Genomic DNA, 16,964 nt, shown 5'->3' with positions numbered 1-16,964 from the left:
ATGACAGTCTGTTGTTGTATGACAGTCTGTTGTTGTATGACAGTCTGATGTTGTATGACAGTCTGTTGTTGTATGACAGTCTGTTGTTGTACGACAGTCTGTTGTTGTATGACAGTCTGATGAAGAGGATGCTGAGGGTTGTCTATAATGTTCTTCATTTTATGAAGAATCCTTCTTTGAACAATCATCTCCAGAGGTTCTAGAGGAGTCCCCAGAACTGAGGCAGCCTTCCTTATGAGCTTGTTGATCTTTTTTAAGTCTCTTGCTCTGGTGCTGCTCCCTCAGCAGATGATGCAGAAGAGATAGTGCTCTCTACAACAGACTTATAGAAGATATGCAGCATCTTGCTGCAAACGCTGAAGGACTTCAGCTTCCTCAAGAAGTACAGTCTGCTCTGTCCCTTCTTGTAGACGCTTCACTGTTGCATCTCCAGTCCAGTCTGTTGTCCAGGTGAATCCCAAGGTATTTATACTTCTCCACCACCTCCACTTCTTCTCCCATGATGGAAATAGGGTTGGACCTGTTCCTGTTTCTCCTGAAATCTACAATCATCTCCTTGTTTTGTTCACATTCAAGATGAGATGATTGTTTCCACACCATGCCACAAAGCGGTCCACCAGTTCCCTGTACTCAGCTTCTTGTCCATCTCTGATCCACCCGACCACTGCAGAGTCATCAGAATATTTCTGCAGATGACAGGAGTCTGTTTTGTACTGGAAATCTGAGGTGTACAGAGTGAAAAGGAATGGTGCGAGTACAGTCCCCTGTGGTGCTCCTGAGCTACTGACCACCTGGTTAGACACACAACCCTTCAGTCTCACAAACTGGTCTTTATTAACCTTGCATTCAGTATCTGGTGTGCCCCCACCCCCTGTGCAGCAATACCTGCAGCTAAATGTTTCTGGTAACTGTTGATCCGTCCTGCACACCGGCTTGGAGGAATTTTAGCCCATTCCTTCGTACAGAACAGCTTCAACTCTGGATGTTGGTGGTTTCCTCACATTAGCTGCTCACTTCAGGTCCTTCCACAACATCTGGATTGGATGAAGGTCATGACTTTGACTTGGCCATTCCAAAACATGAACTTTATTCTCCTTGAACCGTTCTTTGGTAGAACATCTTGTGTTCTTAGGGTCATTGTCTCGCTGCATGACCCACCTTCTCTTGAGATTCAGTTCATGGACAGATGTTCTGACATTTTCCTTTAGAATTCTCTGATATCATTCAGAATTCATTGTTCCATCAATGATGGCAAGCCGTCCAGGTCCACAGTAAAACAGTCCCAAACCATGATACTACCACCACCATGTTTCACAGATGTGATAATGTTCTTATGCAGGAATGCAGAGTTTTCTTTTCTCCAAACAGAACAATTTTCATTTAAACCAGAAAGTTCTATATTGGTCTCATCCGTCCACAAAACATTCTTCCAACAGTCTTCTGGCTTGTCCACGTGATCTTTATCAAACTGCAGACGATCAGCCATGTTCTTTTTGGAGAGCAGTGGCTTCCTCCTTCAACCCTGCCATGACACCATTGTTGTTCAGTTCTCCTGATGGTGGACTCATGAGCATTAACATTAATGTGAGAGGCCTTCAGTTGCTTATAGAGTTGCATTCCCAAAAACCTGGCCCCAGCCCGTAGCTATCATTTCTGAACCCCACCCAACCCGACAAATTAACAGTAATTACAGGTCCGAACACCCCCCCCCCCCCCCCACACACACACACACACACACACACCTTCTAAAGGAAATACTATTTGTTTCTCTCATTTGTTTGAATGACTTTCTTTACTTTAACTGAACATTTTACCTCTTTCAAGGCTGGTCAGCGCGCGGTCAAATGGCCGTGTGCGGCTGGTGATGATATGGCATGCCATGTTGCCATATAATTGGAACGTCAGCCATGCACGTCCGCTGACGACATCAAAAGCCCGACACTGGCCCGGCCTACACATTAAGCACATTATTATGGCCTGGCCCTAATCCACGTTGGGCCAGGCTGGGTTCTGGGTTCAGGTTAGAAATGACAGCTCTAGTTGCTTAGAAGTTACCCTGGGGTCCTTTGACCTTGCCGACTATTCCACGCCTTGCTCTTGGAGTGATCTTTGTTGGTCCACCACTCCTCGGGTCTTGGATTTCCTCCATTTGTCCACAATCTGTCTGATGTGGATTGGTGGAGTCCAAACTCTTTAGAGATGGTTTTGTAACATTTTCCAGCCTGATGAGCATCAACAACTCTTTTTCTGAGGTCCTCAGAAACCTCCTTTGTTCGTGTCATGATACACTTCTACAAACAAGTTGTGAAGAGCAGACTTTGATGGATCCTGTTCTTTAAATCAAACAGGGTGCCCATTCACACCTGATCATCATCATTGATTGAAAACACCAGACTCTAACTTCACCTTCAAATTAACTGCTGATCCTAGAGGTTCACGTACTTTTACCACTCACATATATGTAACACTGGATCATGGTCCTCAATAAATAAATGACCAAGTATAATATCTTTGTCTCGTTTGTGCAAGTGAGTTCTCTTGATCTACTTTTAGGACTTGTGTGAAAATCTGATGATGTTTTAGGTCATATTTATTCCAAAATACAGAAAATGCTAGAGTTCACAAACATTCAAGCACCACTGTAAATCAAATATTAAGGTTTTGTGTGAAGTCCTTCCAATGGTTCCGACTTGTTTTGGACTAATGGTTTCTGTTTGTTATGTTTTAATCCCAGGGGGTCTGGGACTGTCTCACACCATGTATGCACGACTCAATGAGATCATAGCATTAGACGGGTCCATAGCTGTAACTCTGGCTGCACATCAAGCCATTGGGCTCAAGGTGAAATTTAAATACTGGAGTTTTTCTTTGTAAAGATGTTTTTGAACAACGTTGGAAGACGATTTTAATGTGGTATTTCAGGGCATTCTGATTGCTGGGAATGAAGCTCAGAAGAAGAAGTATCTGCCCAAATTGGCATCAGGAGAGCACATAGCAGCCTTCTGTCTGACGGAGGCAGGGAGGTTTGTATCCAACTACCTTTACTTTGATAAATTCATCGACTACGTTTTTTCTGAAAACTGTCAATGATTTTATCTTAGTTAATTTTTTAGTTCATCTTCAGCATTTAAAGTTTTCTACAAAATGAAATGTAAACAAAAAAAAATTCAATTTGAAATCTAAAATGGCAGCACGGTGGCGCAACGGGTAGAGCTGCTGCCTCTCAGCGAGCAGGTCCCCGGTTCAAATCCCGGTCCGGGAGCCTTTCTGGGTGGAGTTTGCATGTTCTCTCCGTGCATGCGTGGGTTTTCTCTGGGTACTCCAGCTTCCTCCCACAGACCAAAAACATGCATGTTAGACTGATTGGTAACTCTAAATTGTCTAAATTGATTGAAGGTGCAGTCCAGTCTCGTGTAGGTTCTGTTCCACTCGTGTCTCGTGCATCACAGCTTGTGGGTGAATTTCTGCTCGTGTTACCTTGAACCATCCTTTGGTCTTTTAGTTGACTGAACACTGGAAAGCCTCGGCCTTGGCTCAATATTTATTGTAAGAATCATTATTGCCTCCATTAGAATCAGTTTTTAACTTAGTGTTAATAAAATGTATATTGTATCTTGGAACAGTCTCCTGTTTACTTGTAGACAAACCCAAGTGTCTTTTCTGTATAAATTATGTCCTTGGGTGAAAGTCCTGATGTTGTGTTGCAGTAAGTTTATAAAATAAAAATAACATCCATACCCAAGCTCATCACATATGCATGTAAATTGTTCTAGTGATATGTAATTTGTTATTTGAAAGTTTTGAATTAAACATTCTTCAATTACAACACACTGGAGCAGCATCCTGTAGTGTTTTTTAATTTAATTTGTGGATTGATTCAGTTGTATTGAAAGGGAAACAAGTGTAATTTACAATATCTAGTAAAAACTAAAAAATAATGACCAGTTTTTCGAAGCATTTAGCGACTGTCGGCGTGAGGGCCACTAGCCGATAGTCATTCAGACCAGTCACTGTAGAGCTTTTTGGGACTCTGCACCAGCTCTCCAGGTGTTCCACCTCCTGCCTGTAGCTGGACTCATCATTGTTTGTGATGCATCCCACCACCGCTGTATCATCTGCAAACTTTACAATGTGACAGCCTGGATGGGTAGGTGCACAGTCATATGTGAGCAGAGTAAACAGGAGGGGGCTCAGCACACATCCCTGAGGAGAGCCAGTGCTGAGGGTTATGGTGGAGGAGGAGAGGTTGTGGATCCTCACTGACTGTGGTCTGTTTGTTAAAAAGTCCAGGACCCAGTTGCAAATGGAGGGGCTTAGTCCTAGTGTGAATAGTTTGTCCATCAGGGTTTGGGGGATCATGGTGTTGAAGGTGGATGTGAAGTCCACAAAGAGCATACGGACGTAGGAGTCCTTCTGCTCCAGGTGGGTGAGAGCAGTGTGGACCCCAGAGGAGATGGAGTCTTCTGTTGATCGGTTCTTGTGGTATGCATGGTGAGGGTCCTCGCTAATGTCGATGGTAGATGGTCAAAGTTCAAATCCTAAAAATGTCCATTTCTCCTCTGTGCTGCAGCAGCTTTGTGAAGGGTTTTAATCCTTTGCTGTCCAGATGCACTGATCGACTTTTGTCTTCCATCTTAAAATTCAAAGTATGTCACATCGTAAAATGGTAAACGGACTGTACTTTTATAGCGCCTTTCTATCTTATCAAGGTACTCAAAGCGCTTTACAACACTGTGTCCTCATTTACCCATTCATACAGCTCTACTAGATTATTTCGTTTTTTAACTTATCTAAGGACTGCAGATTTCAATTAGCTTTTGCTATAATCTGGCACAGCGCATCAAATGGTGACATTTATGTTTGAGTTGTGCATTGTCCCTTTTTAAATAAAGTTAATTCATTCATTCAACAAATCATTCTAAAGAGACTAATCAGAGCTTTATCACATTCATACACCAATGGGACACTCATCGGAGGCAACGAGGGGTTCAGTGTCTTGCCCATGGACACTTCGGCATGTGACTGCTGGTGGATTCGAACCCCCAACTCTTGCATTGGAGGATGACTGCTCTAACCACTCAGCCACAGCATAATCACAAAATATAAAAGTGTTAAAAGTGATTTTTAATTATTTTAGAACTTCTATGTTCAGTTGTTTTAAGTGTAAATGATCAAGAAGTACATTTCTGCTCTTTAACCCTTCGATGTCCTGCTGTGCTTCTCTTCTCTTGTACTACTACTGTCCCTACTTCGCGGTTTTTCACTTATCGCCCGGGGGGGGGGCTGGGAACTTAACACCCGTGATAAACGAGGGACTACTGTATTGTAATTAATCTCTCTTCACGTTAAATCCTTTCAGTGGAAGTGATGCAGCTTCCATTAAGACTCGTGCAACTCTTTCTGAAGATGGAAAACATTACCTGATCAGTGGTTCCAAGGTGAGCTGAATCCAACACCCAGATGCTTTCCCTGACTCTGTATTCTCCATTAAAACATTTCACTTTTTTATGGTCAGATATGGATCTCAAATGGAGGAATGGCCGATGTTATGACAGTATTTGCCAGAACAGAAGTGGAAGTAGACGGCGTAAAGAAAGATAAGATTTCTGCTTTTATTGTGGAGAGGGATTTTGGTGGCGTCACCAGTGGCAAACCTGAGGACAAACTAGGCATCAGGGGTTCCAATAGTAAGACTTTATGCATACTTCAGTATTGTTCATGTCAAATTGGTGCCTTTTGTTCAGTTAAATAACTCCAAAATGTAGTTGGAACAGTAGAACGATAAAGACCTCATCATCTACTTGTATTGTCTTCTATATTTTGTCTCATCAGCTTGTTTTATTTACATATAACGGTAACTTGTATTCAGATCTGCAACTTATTAAGTTTTAGTTTGTGAAATTGATCCTAAGAAGAAGGTTTAAAATGTTTTATTTGAAATGAGAGCTAACGGCCTGTGATTATTATATTCTGGGTAAAAGAGGTTTTTCTGCATGAATAAAACAAACTATTTTAAAATCAATGTTCATCAACAACGGATAAATATTTTCACGTCTACCTCTAGACGACAAACATTAAAGTTTTTTTGTCCCCGTCATGGAGCGAATGTGGGGAATTGATAGTTCCTTTAATCGGTCCGTTTGTTTGTCTGTGCATGTTGTGAGCATGACAACTTGAAAAATTAGTGAAGTACAGACTTCACTTGACAGCATGGCAGGTTAGTGGTTAGCACTGTTGCCTTACAGCTGGTCCTGGGTTCAATTCCCGGTTTGGACCTGAGTTGTTTCTGTGTGGAGTTTGCATGTTCTCCTCGTGGATTTTCTCCAGTTTTCTCAAACAGACCAAAAACATACATGTTAGGCTGCCTTCAGGCCCAGGCCTCCCTTGCAAAAGAGCTCTGTGCTCTCAATGGGATCTGCCTGGTAAAATGAAGGTTAAATAAAAAATAAAATTTACCTTTTCAAACTCCTCTGGGCTCAGAGGTATGGGAGGTGGACCAGAACACAGTGGAAACGTGAATTGTAGTCAAATGAAATAGCTTTCTATATTTATTGCACAAGCTGGTGAGACAAAATGTGAAATATTTTTGTCTTCTTATGATCTGATTTAACAGTAAAACAAAAGCAAAGTAAAACTGTAACTGTCTATTTCAGCTTGTGAACTGTCCTTTGACAACGTTCCAGTGCCAGTGGAGAATGTAATAGGAGAAGTAGGAGGAGGATTCAAGGTAAACTACCGGTAATCAGAACAGAGTTGGGTGTTAAGACTAATATATTGACAATCAACCATTGGAGTCCACTGGCAAAATATATATATATATATATATATATATATATATATATATATATATATATATATATGGGATTTCTCCTGGGTTAAAATTAAATCTCAGGAAGTCCAACATTTTACTGACCACATCAACTCATAAATACATCAAGTTCACACGAGAAGATGTAAAAAATGGCAGGTCGGCTTTCTTGGACTGTGAGGTCTCAGTCTCTGATAGAGGACATTTGCAAACTGAGGTGTACCACAAACCCCCCCACACAGACCAGTATTTGCAGTTTGACTCCCATCACCCTTTGGAGCACAAGTTAGGAGTCATCAGGACTCTGTATCACAGAGCAGACAGCGTCCCCACTAGCTCAGGAGCCAGGCAGAAGGAGAAATCCCACACAAGACAGGCTCTAGAGCAATGTGGATATCCTAACTGGGCCTTCCTGAAAGCAGAGAAGAAACCCAAACAGGACTCCAGTCAGCCAACAGGTGAAAAGGAGGAACCCAGACCAGTGGTCATTCCATATGTTGAGGGAGTATCAGAGAAACTGAGACGTTTATTTTCTAAACACAACGTCCCAGTGGCTTTTAAACCCCAAAATACATTACGGCAAAGACTGGTTCATCCCAAAGATCCAGTCCCCCGGCACAAACAGAGTAATGTTGTGTATGTTGTTCAGTGTCAGGAGGGTGATCAGTCTTACATCGGGGAAACTAAACAGCCACTGGCAAAAAGGATGGACCAGCACAGAAGATCAACATCATCAGGCCAGGACTCTGCGGTCTACACTCATCTCCAGGCCAGCGGTCACTCTTTCAGGGATGAAGATGTGCACATCCTGGATAGAGAGGAACGATGGTTTGAGAGAGGAGTAAAGGAGGCCATCTTTGTGAAAAGAAATCGTCCATCATTAAACAGGGGTGGAGCCTCCGGGTTCAACTGTCCCCCTCTTACAATGCTGTGATTGCTAGTATCACTCAGCCCTCTGTGAGTAGTAAACAGCCATCAGTGTGCTAATGATCCATCGTTAGGCTGATGGTCCTTCTTGAGCATGTGAGCAGCTGGTTTTGGTTGTCAGCAGCAAAACTGGTTGATCCACTCTGAGAAGGTGCTATTTAAGAGACTGAGCTGAAAACAGCTCCTCAGACTGAGGAAGTCTCTCGGATGAGAGACGAAACATTTCTACATTTTTTTGTTTTTTTGTTTTTTTTTTTATGTCCAGAGGACCAGATTTAACTTTTTTAGATGCATCAGGAATGTTTTGACCTAAATGTTCAAGCCACTTTGCCAGTTGTGATCCTCAGTTGCCCTGTAATCGAACTTCAATTTCTTTACCTTATCCCGGCACTCCTTATAAGTCGAGGTGCAGCCATGCCATCATCTCTGATATCACTCTGTAATTACAGTCAATTCTTCTGGCGCCATCCGTCAACACAATCAGAGTGGAAGTTGAGATCAGATGTAGTTGACAGTTTTACTGGGCGGGTCATCCAGCGGCGTAGCTGTGCTGGCCAATCAACAGCTGCTGTGTGCTTACGTCAAAATCGTCCATGTGAGCAGTCTGCTTAGAAGCACAAACAAGGTGATCCCATAAACCGGGCTGAGTGAGGGTTTGTACTGGCAGTGTGCAGGCCTTCACTGGTGCGGTGTGGTGCAGAACTGGTGAGAGTTGAGACTATGGCAAAATGCCATATGTTTCTCATCTGGCCCAGGAACACCTTGGGGTCCTCCCAGAAGAACTAGAAGAGGTGGCTAGGGAAAGAGATGTCTGGACCTCCCTGCTTATGCTGCTGCCCCTGCGACCCAGCTCCGGAACAAGTGGAAGATAATGGATGAATAGTGATGTGACAGTAAGGTCATCATATCTTAGATGTTATCGTTGTTTTTTTTACATTTTATTGTTGGATGTAACTGGGACCCTGCGTACATAATTTTGCTCCACCACATGAACCACATGACAATAAAGAAGCTCTGACTCTGACCAGGGGAGGACTTTACATATCCATTCTCAGCTTTAAACCTCTTTGCAGCTTCTAGTATCAACCCAAAGATGAATGCACAGGTTTGGTACATTTTTTTAATCAGAATTTTCAACTTACTAATATTTTAAAAACTCAAGTAATTCCAAATCTGTGATTTAGTTTGTTTTGATTTATTTTTTGTTTATTGAATTATTGATTGATTGATTGATGGATTGCGACAGATGTCCTAGTGCCACAGTTGGAGATGACCTGGTCCATCTCTTCATAACGCACAAATCGAATACCGCCTGTTTGTTGGATTGACAATGGTTGATGAAATAGATTTTAGCCCATCACCCAACCCTAAAGCAGAACAGTTTGTCATCAGTGATTCTGTAAAGCTTATAAACCTTTGCTTTCTGTTGGGCAGATTGCTATGAACATCTTGAACTCTGGGAGGTTCAGTATGGGCAGCTCCTGTGCTGGAATGATCAGAAGGCTGATTGGTACTACTTTTTTCATGTTCATGGCTGTGGTTTTGTAATATATCTCGAGTTCATTATTGTTTTTTCTGTCTTTCTGTAGAACTTGCTTCTGAGTATGCTGCAACCAGGAAACAGTTTAACAAACGCCTGAGTGAATTTGGTTTGATTCAAGTACTGTCATATGTTCTGTCTGTGAAATTACTGGTTTGTGTTCAGTGGAGTCATAAGTGAGCCTGTTCATTCTGTTACTGTAGGAGAAGTTTGCATTGATGGCAATCAATGCTTACGTGATGGAAAGCATGGCCTACCTTACAGCAGGAATGATGGACAGACCGGGAGTTCCAGATTGTTCTTTGGAAGCTGCAATGGTCAAGGTTAGACAGCTTTGTCGTCTTGTTTTGTTCATGCTAAACCAGTGTGAAACGATCATTCTCACCGTACTCATGTGTTGTCTTCTCTGTGCAGGTGTTCAGCTCTGAGGGAGCCTGGGTTTGTTGTAGTGAGGCTCTGCAGGTCCTAGGAGGGCTGGGCTATACGAAGAACTATGCCTTTGAGCGTTACGTCAGAGACTGTCGCATTCTGCCGATCTTTGAGGTACCTGAGAATTAGCTGTCAAACCAAGCCATGGATGGATCAATTACATTGATTAATCTCAAGGCTGAGAAATTCTGGTGTTGCAGCATCTTGTGAACACACAGAGAACACACACAAAAAATAGTATAATACTATATAGTCATCAAACTTAACAAAGTTAACTGGAAGAAATAAACTTCATGGAATAATCACAGAGCTGAAGAAATGATATTGTCATTTGTTTTAATCTCTTTACTTAAAAGTGTCGATCTGGGCTTGAACCTTCCTCCTCAGGATTGCAAGACTGCAGCTCTGACCACTGAATTACCACAGCCCCATTCTTCTACAAACCACAGAACGTGTCAAACAAGAAGTGTGTGTGGGCTGTAAGTAGGAGTCATGGCTAGTAATGTTAGGCTGCCTTCAGGCCCAGGCCTCCTTACAAAACAAGTCTGTGATCTCGATGGCAGGTGCCTGGTTAAATAAAAGTAAATAAATGGAGAACAGGTGTACCATGTTGGAGAAAATGCCCTGTTGTTTGTCTCCCCTCTGTTCATGTCCAGTCTGTCTGCTTCAGTCTGCTGCTGGTAATTCACCTTCAAATCTTTAGTCTCCCAAGTGGGTTTTTAACTGAAACTCTCTAATGTTGGCGGCACAGTGGCTCAGTTAGTAGAAATGTTGCCTCTCATCAAGAAGGTCACCGCATCAAATCCCTGTCTGGGACTCTTTCTGGGTGGAGTTTGCATGTTCTCTCCGTGCATGCGTGGGTTTTCTCTGGGTGCTCCGGTTTCCTCCCACAGACCAAAAACATGCACGTTAGGCTGATTGGTAACTCTAAATTGTCTCTAGGTGAGAGAGAGAGAGTGTCTCGTTTGTCTCTGTGTGTCTCTGTGATGGATGGAGACCTGTCCAGGGTGTCCTCTGCCTTTCACACTGTGATAGGATATGGACACCAGTGACCCCCGCGACCCAAAAGGGAAGAAGCGGGTAAAGATAATGGATGGATGGATGATGGATGGATGGATTGATAGAATGATAGATTGACTGATAGATTGATTGGACACAACTGCTTTTCCTGCATTAAAAGACATTAGAGCTGCCGGCAGTACCGATCTCTGCCGACAGGGGCATATGATAAATAAATCAACGGACAAATGCGAGTGGTGAACTGTAAATTTAAAACAAAATGAGAAGAAATGACTAAAAGCCACGTCAAATTCCATTTTAAATTGTAAAACTGGGTGTAAAACACACAGAGCAGTACACTGCAAGCTGAAGGGTGGTCCACAGTTTTTAACATTTTAGTCAGAAACAGAATATTGTCATTGTAACAAGTACAACAAAATCAAGTGTTCCATTCATTCATTCATTCATTCATTCATTCATTCATTCATTCAACCTTTATTTAAACAGATAAGTCACACTGAGCCTCGAAGACTCATTTACAAGTGAGACCTGTTTGGACAGACAAAACCAGTGGTAAACTGGACACATGTAGGAGTTGGAGGCGACAAAAATTCCTGTCAGACTTTTTTTTTCTTGCCTGAGAAAAAAACCTCTAATGTTATGATGTCAAAGACATGAAAATGATAGAATTAGAAAAAGAATGAAAGATAAAAGGGTAAAAAAAACTACCAGTTATTTACAAGATAAAGATTTTGTGGGGGAGTGGTGGCGCAGAGGTTAGAAGATGGGCCTGTGATCGGAAAGTCGCAGGTTCAACTCCCGGTACTGTCAACATCAAAATGTGGGTGGAAAAGGTGAAACACCCACACCTGCCTCCACCCTCATTCACCCCACTCTGGGCTGCTGAGCAAGGCCCTCAACCCCCACCGTCTGCTCCCTAAACAGGTCTCTCTTGAAAATGAGTTCTCGGGGCTCAATGAGACGACCTGGATAAACAAAGGTAAATGAATAAAAATAAAGTGTACGGTAATACAACACAGCACATTATTACACATTAAGAAGTCATTGCACATGGTTATTATGCATTGCACATTGCTATTGGAGGTACATTTGCACTTTAGATGCTATGAGGTACAGCAAATGCTTTTTGTAGTCTTATTTGTATTTGTTTTTAATGCTCCTGTCCCCCATACGTGACGCAGTGGTTGGAACATGGTGTGACCTGGGTGCAAGGAGTTTTGTAAAATATTTGTGGCTTTTCTGAGATGGCAAGAACTGTGCAGTTCTTGAAAAGAGGGAAATTAACATTCAGTGGTCTGGGCCATGCTAATGATCCCCTGAAGTGTTTTCATCTGTGCTGCTGGGCAGCTGGAACCACACATAAAGGCCGTAGCACAGGATGCCCTCGATAGAGCAGCAATACAAGGACACGGGCAGCTTTTGACAGATGTTGGTCTTACTGTGGACTCTAGGAAAAAAGTCTCAACTGGGTCTTCTTCACCAGCTCTGCTGTGTTCGCACCCCAGGTCAGGTCCTCCATGATGTGGATCCAAGGAAACGGAAGTCTGACACCCTCTCCACACAGTCGGGCAGCTGTGGCTGAGTAGTTGGAGCAGTCGTCCTCTAATGGGAGAGTTGGGGGTTCGATTCCACCAGCAGTTACATGTTGAAGTGTCCCTGGGCAAGACACTGAACCCCTCACTGCCTCCTTCCATCAGTGTATGAATGTGATAAAGCTCTGATTAGTCTCTTTAGAATGATTTGTTCAGTTAGCTTTGTAGAGATCTAGTAGAGTGCTGGATGAATGGTAAATAGTAAATGGACTGTACTTATATAGCACCTTTTTATCTTATTGAGACACTCAAAGCGCTTTACACTACAATCTGTGACCCACATCTTCAATCTCTTCATAAGACAAAACTCCATCCCAGACACACGAAAACAGCCTTTGTTCTTCCTTTGCTGAAGGGAGGAGACCCCACCTCACTGAACAACTATGGACCAATCTCTAAACTCTGCATTTTAGCCAAGGTTCTAGAAAAACTGATAAACTCTCAAATCAAAAATGACCTGGACTCATTTAACATCTTACCTCCACATCAATCTGGTTTCAGGAAACAACACAGCACAACAACTGCTTCACTGAAGGTTCTTAATGACGTTGTTGAAGCACTGGATGCTAAGGATTATTGTGCTGCTCTTTTCTTAGACCTGTCTAAAGATTCTGACACTGTGGATCAGAACATCTTGTGTCATAAACTCTCAGAAATCGGTTTCTCAGTAAACAGCCATCAGGTGCTAATGATTCATTGTTAGGCTGATGGTCCTTCTTGAGCATGTGATCAGCTGGTTCTGGTTGTCAGCAGCAAACTGGTTGATCCACTCTGAGAAGGTGCTATTTAAGAGACTGAGCTGAATACAGCTCCTCAGACTGAGGAAGTCTTTCAGATGAGAGACGAAACGTTTCTACAATTTATTTATTTTTTTTTTTTTTGAACGTCCAGAGGACCAGACTTAACTTTTTAAATTATTTGTTTGCATGAAATTATAGCAGAGGTGTGTCTCGGTTGAACTTTTACTTAATAAATGCACTTTAATGGTCAAACCAGCTGCATTTCGCCGGGGCAGTGCATCTGGTTTGACGGTCACTCCAAGCAGCGAGCAAAACGAAGTGGGGAGACTGTGGCAAGCCGATTGTGTATACTGATAGCTGGTGAAGATTCTCAGTCATCCAGAACATGGTCAATTCAAAAGTTCAAGACAAAAACAATAAAGTATAATAAATAAAGTCCAGTTGTTTTTGTCTTGAATTTTTTTGTATTTGTCATTAAAGCCACGTTTACATGATTCGTTGACATGCCTTACTGCTAATACTACTCTGTTATCATCTAGTGGCTGAAAATGGTACCGTTTAATTTTCTTCAGTCAGAATGAATGAAAACGGTCATATCTCAGCCAAAAATTGGTTTATAAATATGGGGAAAATCCATAAATATTTCGCTTCGGCCTATAAGTCGCAGGGCATGTACATTATACAAAAAACTGTGACTTATATGCAGAAAAACTGGTACTCGGGGGAAAATGGGAAAAAAATACTGTTTCATTGTACTTGTTTTCTTTCTTCAACTGTCCACCAGATGGTGCAGCTGACTTTGAAATCAAATAAAAGCTTTTAAATAAACACGTTTGACATAAATTTCAAGTCGATATGGTATAGTCATATATATATATATATATATATATATAGACATATTTCATGGTGCTGTGCCAACTGATGCAGTCGTTGATGTAAAAGTACCAAACATGCAAGTGGAAATGTTCTGTATTCTCAAGATATTCTGTCATAGTGAGATGAAGAACATGATATAAGTCTGTATTATAGCTTTAGTTTACTAAAGCTAAAACGGAGTCTGTTTGTTTCTAGGGAACTAACGAGATCCTGAGGATGTATGTTGCTCTCACTGGGATGCAGTATGCCGGCAGTGTCCTCACAGGGAAAATGCAGTATGTAAACAATCGCTCATGCTCGTTTCTCTCATGAAATACAAAACTAAAGACTATTTCTTTTAACTTAAAATAATAAGTAACATAGTTGTCTTAATCTAAAACTCTAACATGAAAGTCAGCAGGCATTGCTTCCTGGAATAGCGAGCCTTAAATTATGAGTTTCACCTTAAAAGCGTTGCTTTATTTGTTAATTTTTATACATTGAACATAAAATGTGTACGTCCACTGTTAAAGTGCTAAAATTTGTGACGTAGCAACAACCCTTTAACCCATTCTAGACCAGGGGTCTGCAGCCTGCGGCTCTGGAGCTACATGTGCTTCTTTGGTCCCTCCGCAGCAGCTCTTAGAAGTTTTGAAGAAAACTGACACAAAACTGCGTTTTATTGGTTGTTATACAAACAACCAATAAAGTACTTGTTTTAGCAGTTTTCCTGTCATTTCAATTTGCAAATACTCTTCAATATTTTGCTTTATTTCTAGACTTACCATGTTTTTTGGACTATAAGGCGCACTGGATTATAAGGCGCACCGGATTATAAAGCGCACCGGATTATAAAGCGCACCGGATTATAAGGCGCACCGGATTATAAGGCACGTTAAACGAAACAAGTTAATTTTGACAGATTTTTGAGCGCCATGTACCACATAAAATCTGTTAGAGGTCAGTAAGCACAACCAGAATTAGTACATAAGGCTCACTCACTGGATTATAAGGCTTACTGTCGATTTTTGAGAAAATTAAAGGATTTTAAATTCGCCTTATAGTCTGAAAAATATGGTAATTATTTTTCCTACCAAAAAATAAAAATAAATCGCATAGGTCCGCACAGTTCACAGTTTTTTAAATTTAATAACACACACACACAAACAAGAATCTGGTCTTTTTCATTTGTTTTAGATTGTAAAAATATCAGTGTCATACACTTTTCATCACCCCAGATCCAAGGTCAAGGTCACAAATCAAGGTCAAATATTATACAAAGTCTTTGCTTGTCTGAGCCATTGCTATAAATTGCTGTATAATTGTTTGTTGACAGGTGTATAACGTGCGTGTAGGGTGCTTTGGTTTCTCAGAAAAGATTAGTCTGCTCTTCTGGTAAACTGTTGAGTGTGTGTGTTACATTAAAGGTCAAAGATTAGAACATTTTTATAACACAAACCTTGGCCTTTTAACAGAATGTGCAGATTTTTTTGATCTACTGGACAGTTTGTGATCTGCCCCAGTGGATCATCACACTGTTTTGTAACTCCATTCTTTCCCAGAGTCTTTGGCTGCTTCCCCCTCAGCCTGTCTTTACTTTACCTCCAGGGAGATGAAGAAAGGAAGCATGCTTCTGATTCTGACCATGGCCGGCAAGAAGCTGAGGACCTCACTGGGAGCTTCCGTAGACCTTGGCCTGACAGGACAGGATTGGGTGGTGCATCACAGCTTGGCAGTAAGGATTTTATTTTGTTTTTTTTTTACTAGTGGTCTAGTTTGTTTGTTTTTTAAAAGTTAAGCCTTTTTCTCTGTGTTCAAAGGACAGTGCAAAGAAGTTTGAGCAGAACGTCAGCAATTTTGGGTCGACTGTGGAGAGCCTTCTATACAGATATGGAAAGGTAACTTTTGATTGAATCTAGAGAAGCAGCTGCAGGCTTTTATCTTTAAAAGTTTCCAGTTATTTGGAGTTGATTTCCCGTTTGACCTAAATGGCTGAACGAGCGAGTTGCTTTACAAAGACGGAGGTTTTGTGTGTTGGACAGCTGCTGCAGCGCTTGTGTACTTACAAATCCTCCCTTCCTGAATCTTCTGGCTCTAGTTTGATCCACTGCATGTACTGAAAGTGTCATAAACTTATGCCAAAAGCTTCAACATTTAACTTCCCTCTTTGGGACTTCTTTGATTGTCCCAAAGAGGGAAAGAGGGGGAATTGGAAATACCCTCCATGTGTCTGTCAATTTTGTGACCTGAATAAGTTGAAACATAGGCAACATGCTGACTTCCATTTTGTTGTGAGGCTGCAGCTTGCCGTAAGAAAGGTCATTATCAAAAATTGGGTTGTCACATCAAAATCCAAGATGGTCACCACCATATATGTGCATGTGTGTGTGTGTGCATGTGAGTTGACCACATAGATTGTTTAAGAAAACTGCCTTCTAGTTTCTATATTGCTTGAAAGTAAAGTTTCCTGAAATGATTGGGGTGGTCAAAGTAGTCTGTGGTGGCCAACTGGCCACCCCCAGGCCCCACCGTTGTACCTGGTCGCGTATAAAATTTCTAGGATCTGTCACTGTGCTGCCTCGGACAAGCAAAAACAAAACAACACCTTCTGTTCTTCTCATTGTAACTCCTACCACTTGAATGTCTTGCACCAAAAACTTTTAGGTTTGCTTAATTCCATGGGCATTCCACGACTCTCATCTCAAAAACTGCAAACATTCACTATTTAAATCCATCAGTGACGGGGTTTATTAGCATTCTGCTTGTTAATTAAGACTTTTGGGACTAATGCTCAGGAAAAAAATACCCTGTCAACTTGTCTTGTAGTTCATGTGTTTTAGCCACAGTATGAGACATTCATGGTTGCATTTAAAAGCATTAAAGGCCTAGTATTCCTTGATGAAATGTAAATTGCTAACATAATCTTAGTTTGAGAAATGAAAGAGCTGTAGCTGTTTTGGTCTAACCTTCTAACTTTGGTCTACTCAAATAATCCATGATTCCCTGGCTTATATTTTAATATATATAAATGCAACCATAAATGTCTATATATA

The 16,964-nt window shown here is 41.5% G+C and overlaps 1 protein-coding gene across 1 annotated transcript in view; it reads left to right on the top strand.

The window, feature by feature from the left end:
* Positions 1–16,964, top strand: part of acad9 (acyl-CoA dehydrogenase family, member 9) — a 40,601-nt gene that overhangs the window by 8,584 nt on the left and 15,053 nt on the right. The window contains exons 4-15 of the mRNA XM_037678548.1: positions 2,735–2,841; positions 2,923–3,023; positions 5,360–5,438; positions 5,516–5,687; positions 6,654–6,727; positions 9,170–9,245; positions 9,325–9,395; positions 9,479–9,598; positions 9,690–9,818; positions 14,128–14,207; positions 15,520–15,646; positions 15,732–15,809. Of these exons, the coding sequence (XP_037534476.1) occupies positions 2,735–2,841; positions 2,923–3,023; positions 5,360–5,438; positions 5,516–5,687; positions 6,654–6,727; positions 9,170–9,245; positions 9,325–9,395; positions 9,479–9,598; positions 9,690–9,818; positions 14,128–14,207; positions 15,520–15,646; positions 15,732–15,809 (1,214 nt within the window). The remainder of the gene's footprint in view (positions 1–2,734; positions 2,842–2,922; positions 3,024–5,359; positions 5,439–5,515; positions 5,688–6,653; positions 6,728–9,169; positions 9,246–9,324; positions 9,396–9,478; positions 9,599–9,689; positions 9,819–14,127; positions 14,208–15,519; positions 15,647–15,731; positions 15,810–16,964) is intronic.

This window comes from Nematolebias whitei, chromosome 7 (assembly GCF_014905685.2).
Source record: "Nematolebias whitei isolate Nwh7 chromosome 7, NemWhi1, whole genome shotgun sequence".
NCBI lineage: Eukaryota > Metazoa > Chordata > Actinopteri > Cyprinodontiformes > Rivulidae > Nematolebias > Nematolebias whitei.
The sequence above is the reverse complement of the archived record's forward strand: the minus strand, read 5'-3'. Positions and strand labels throughout refer to the sequence as shown.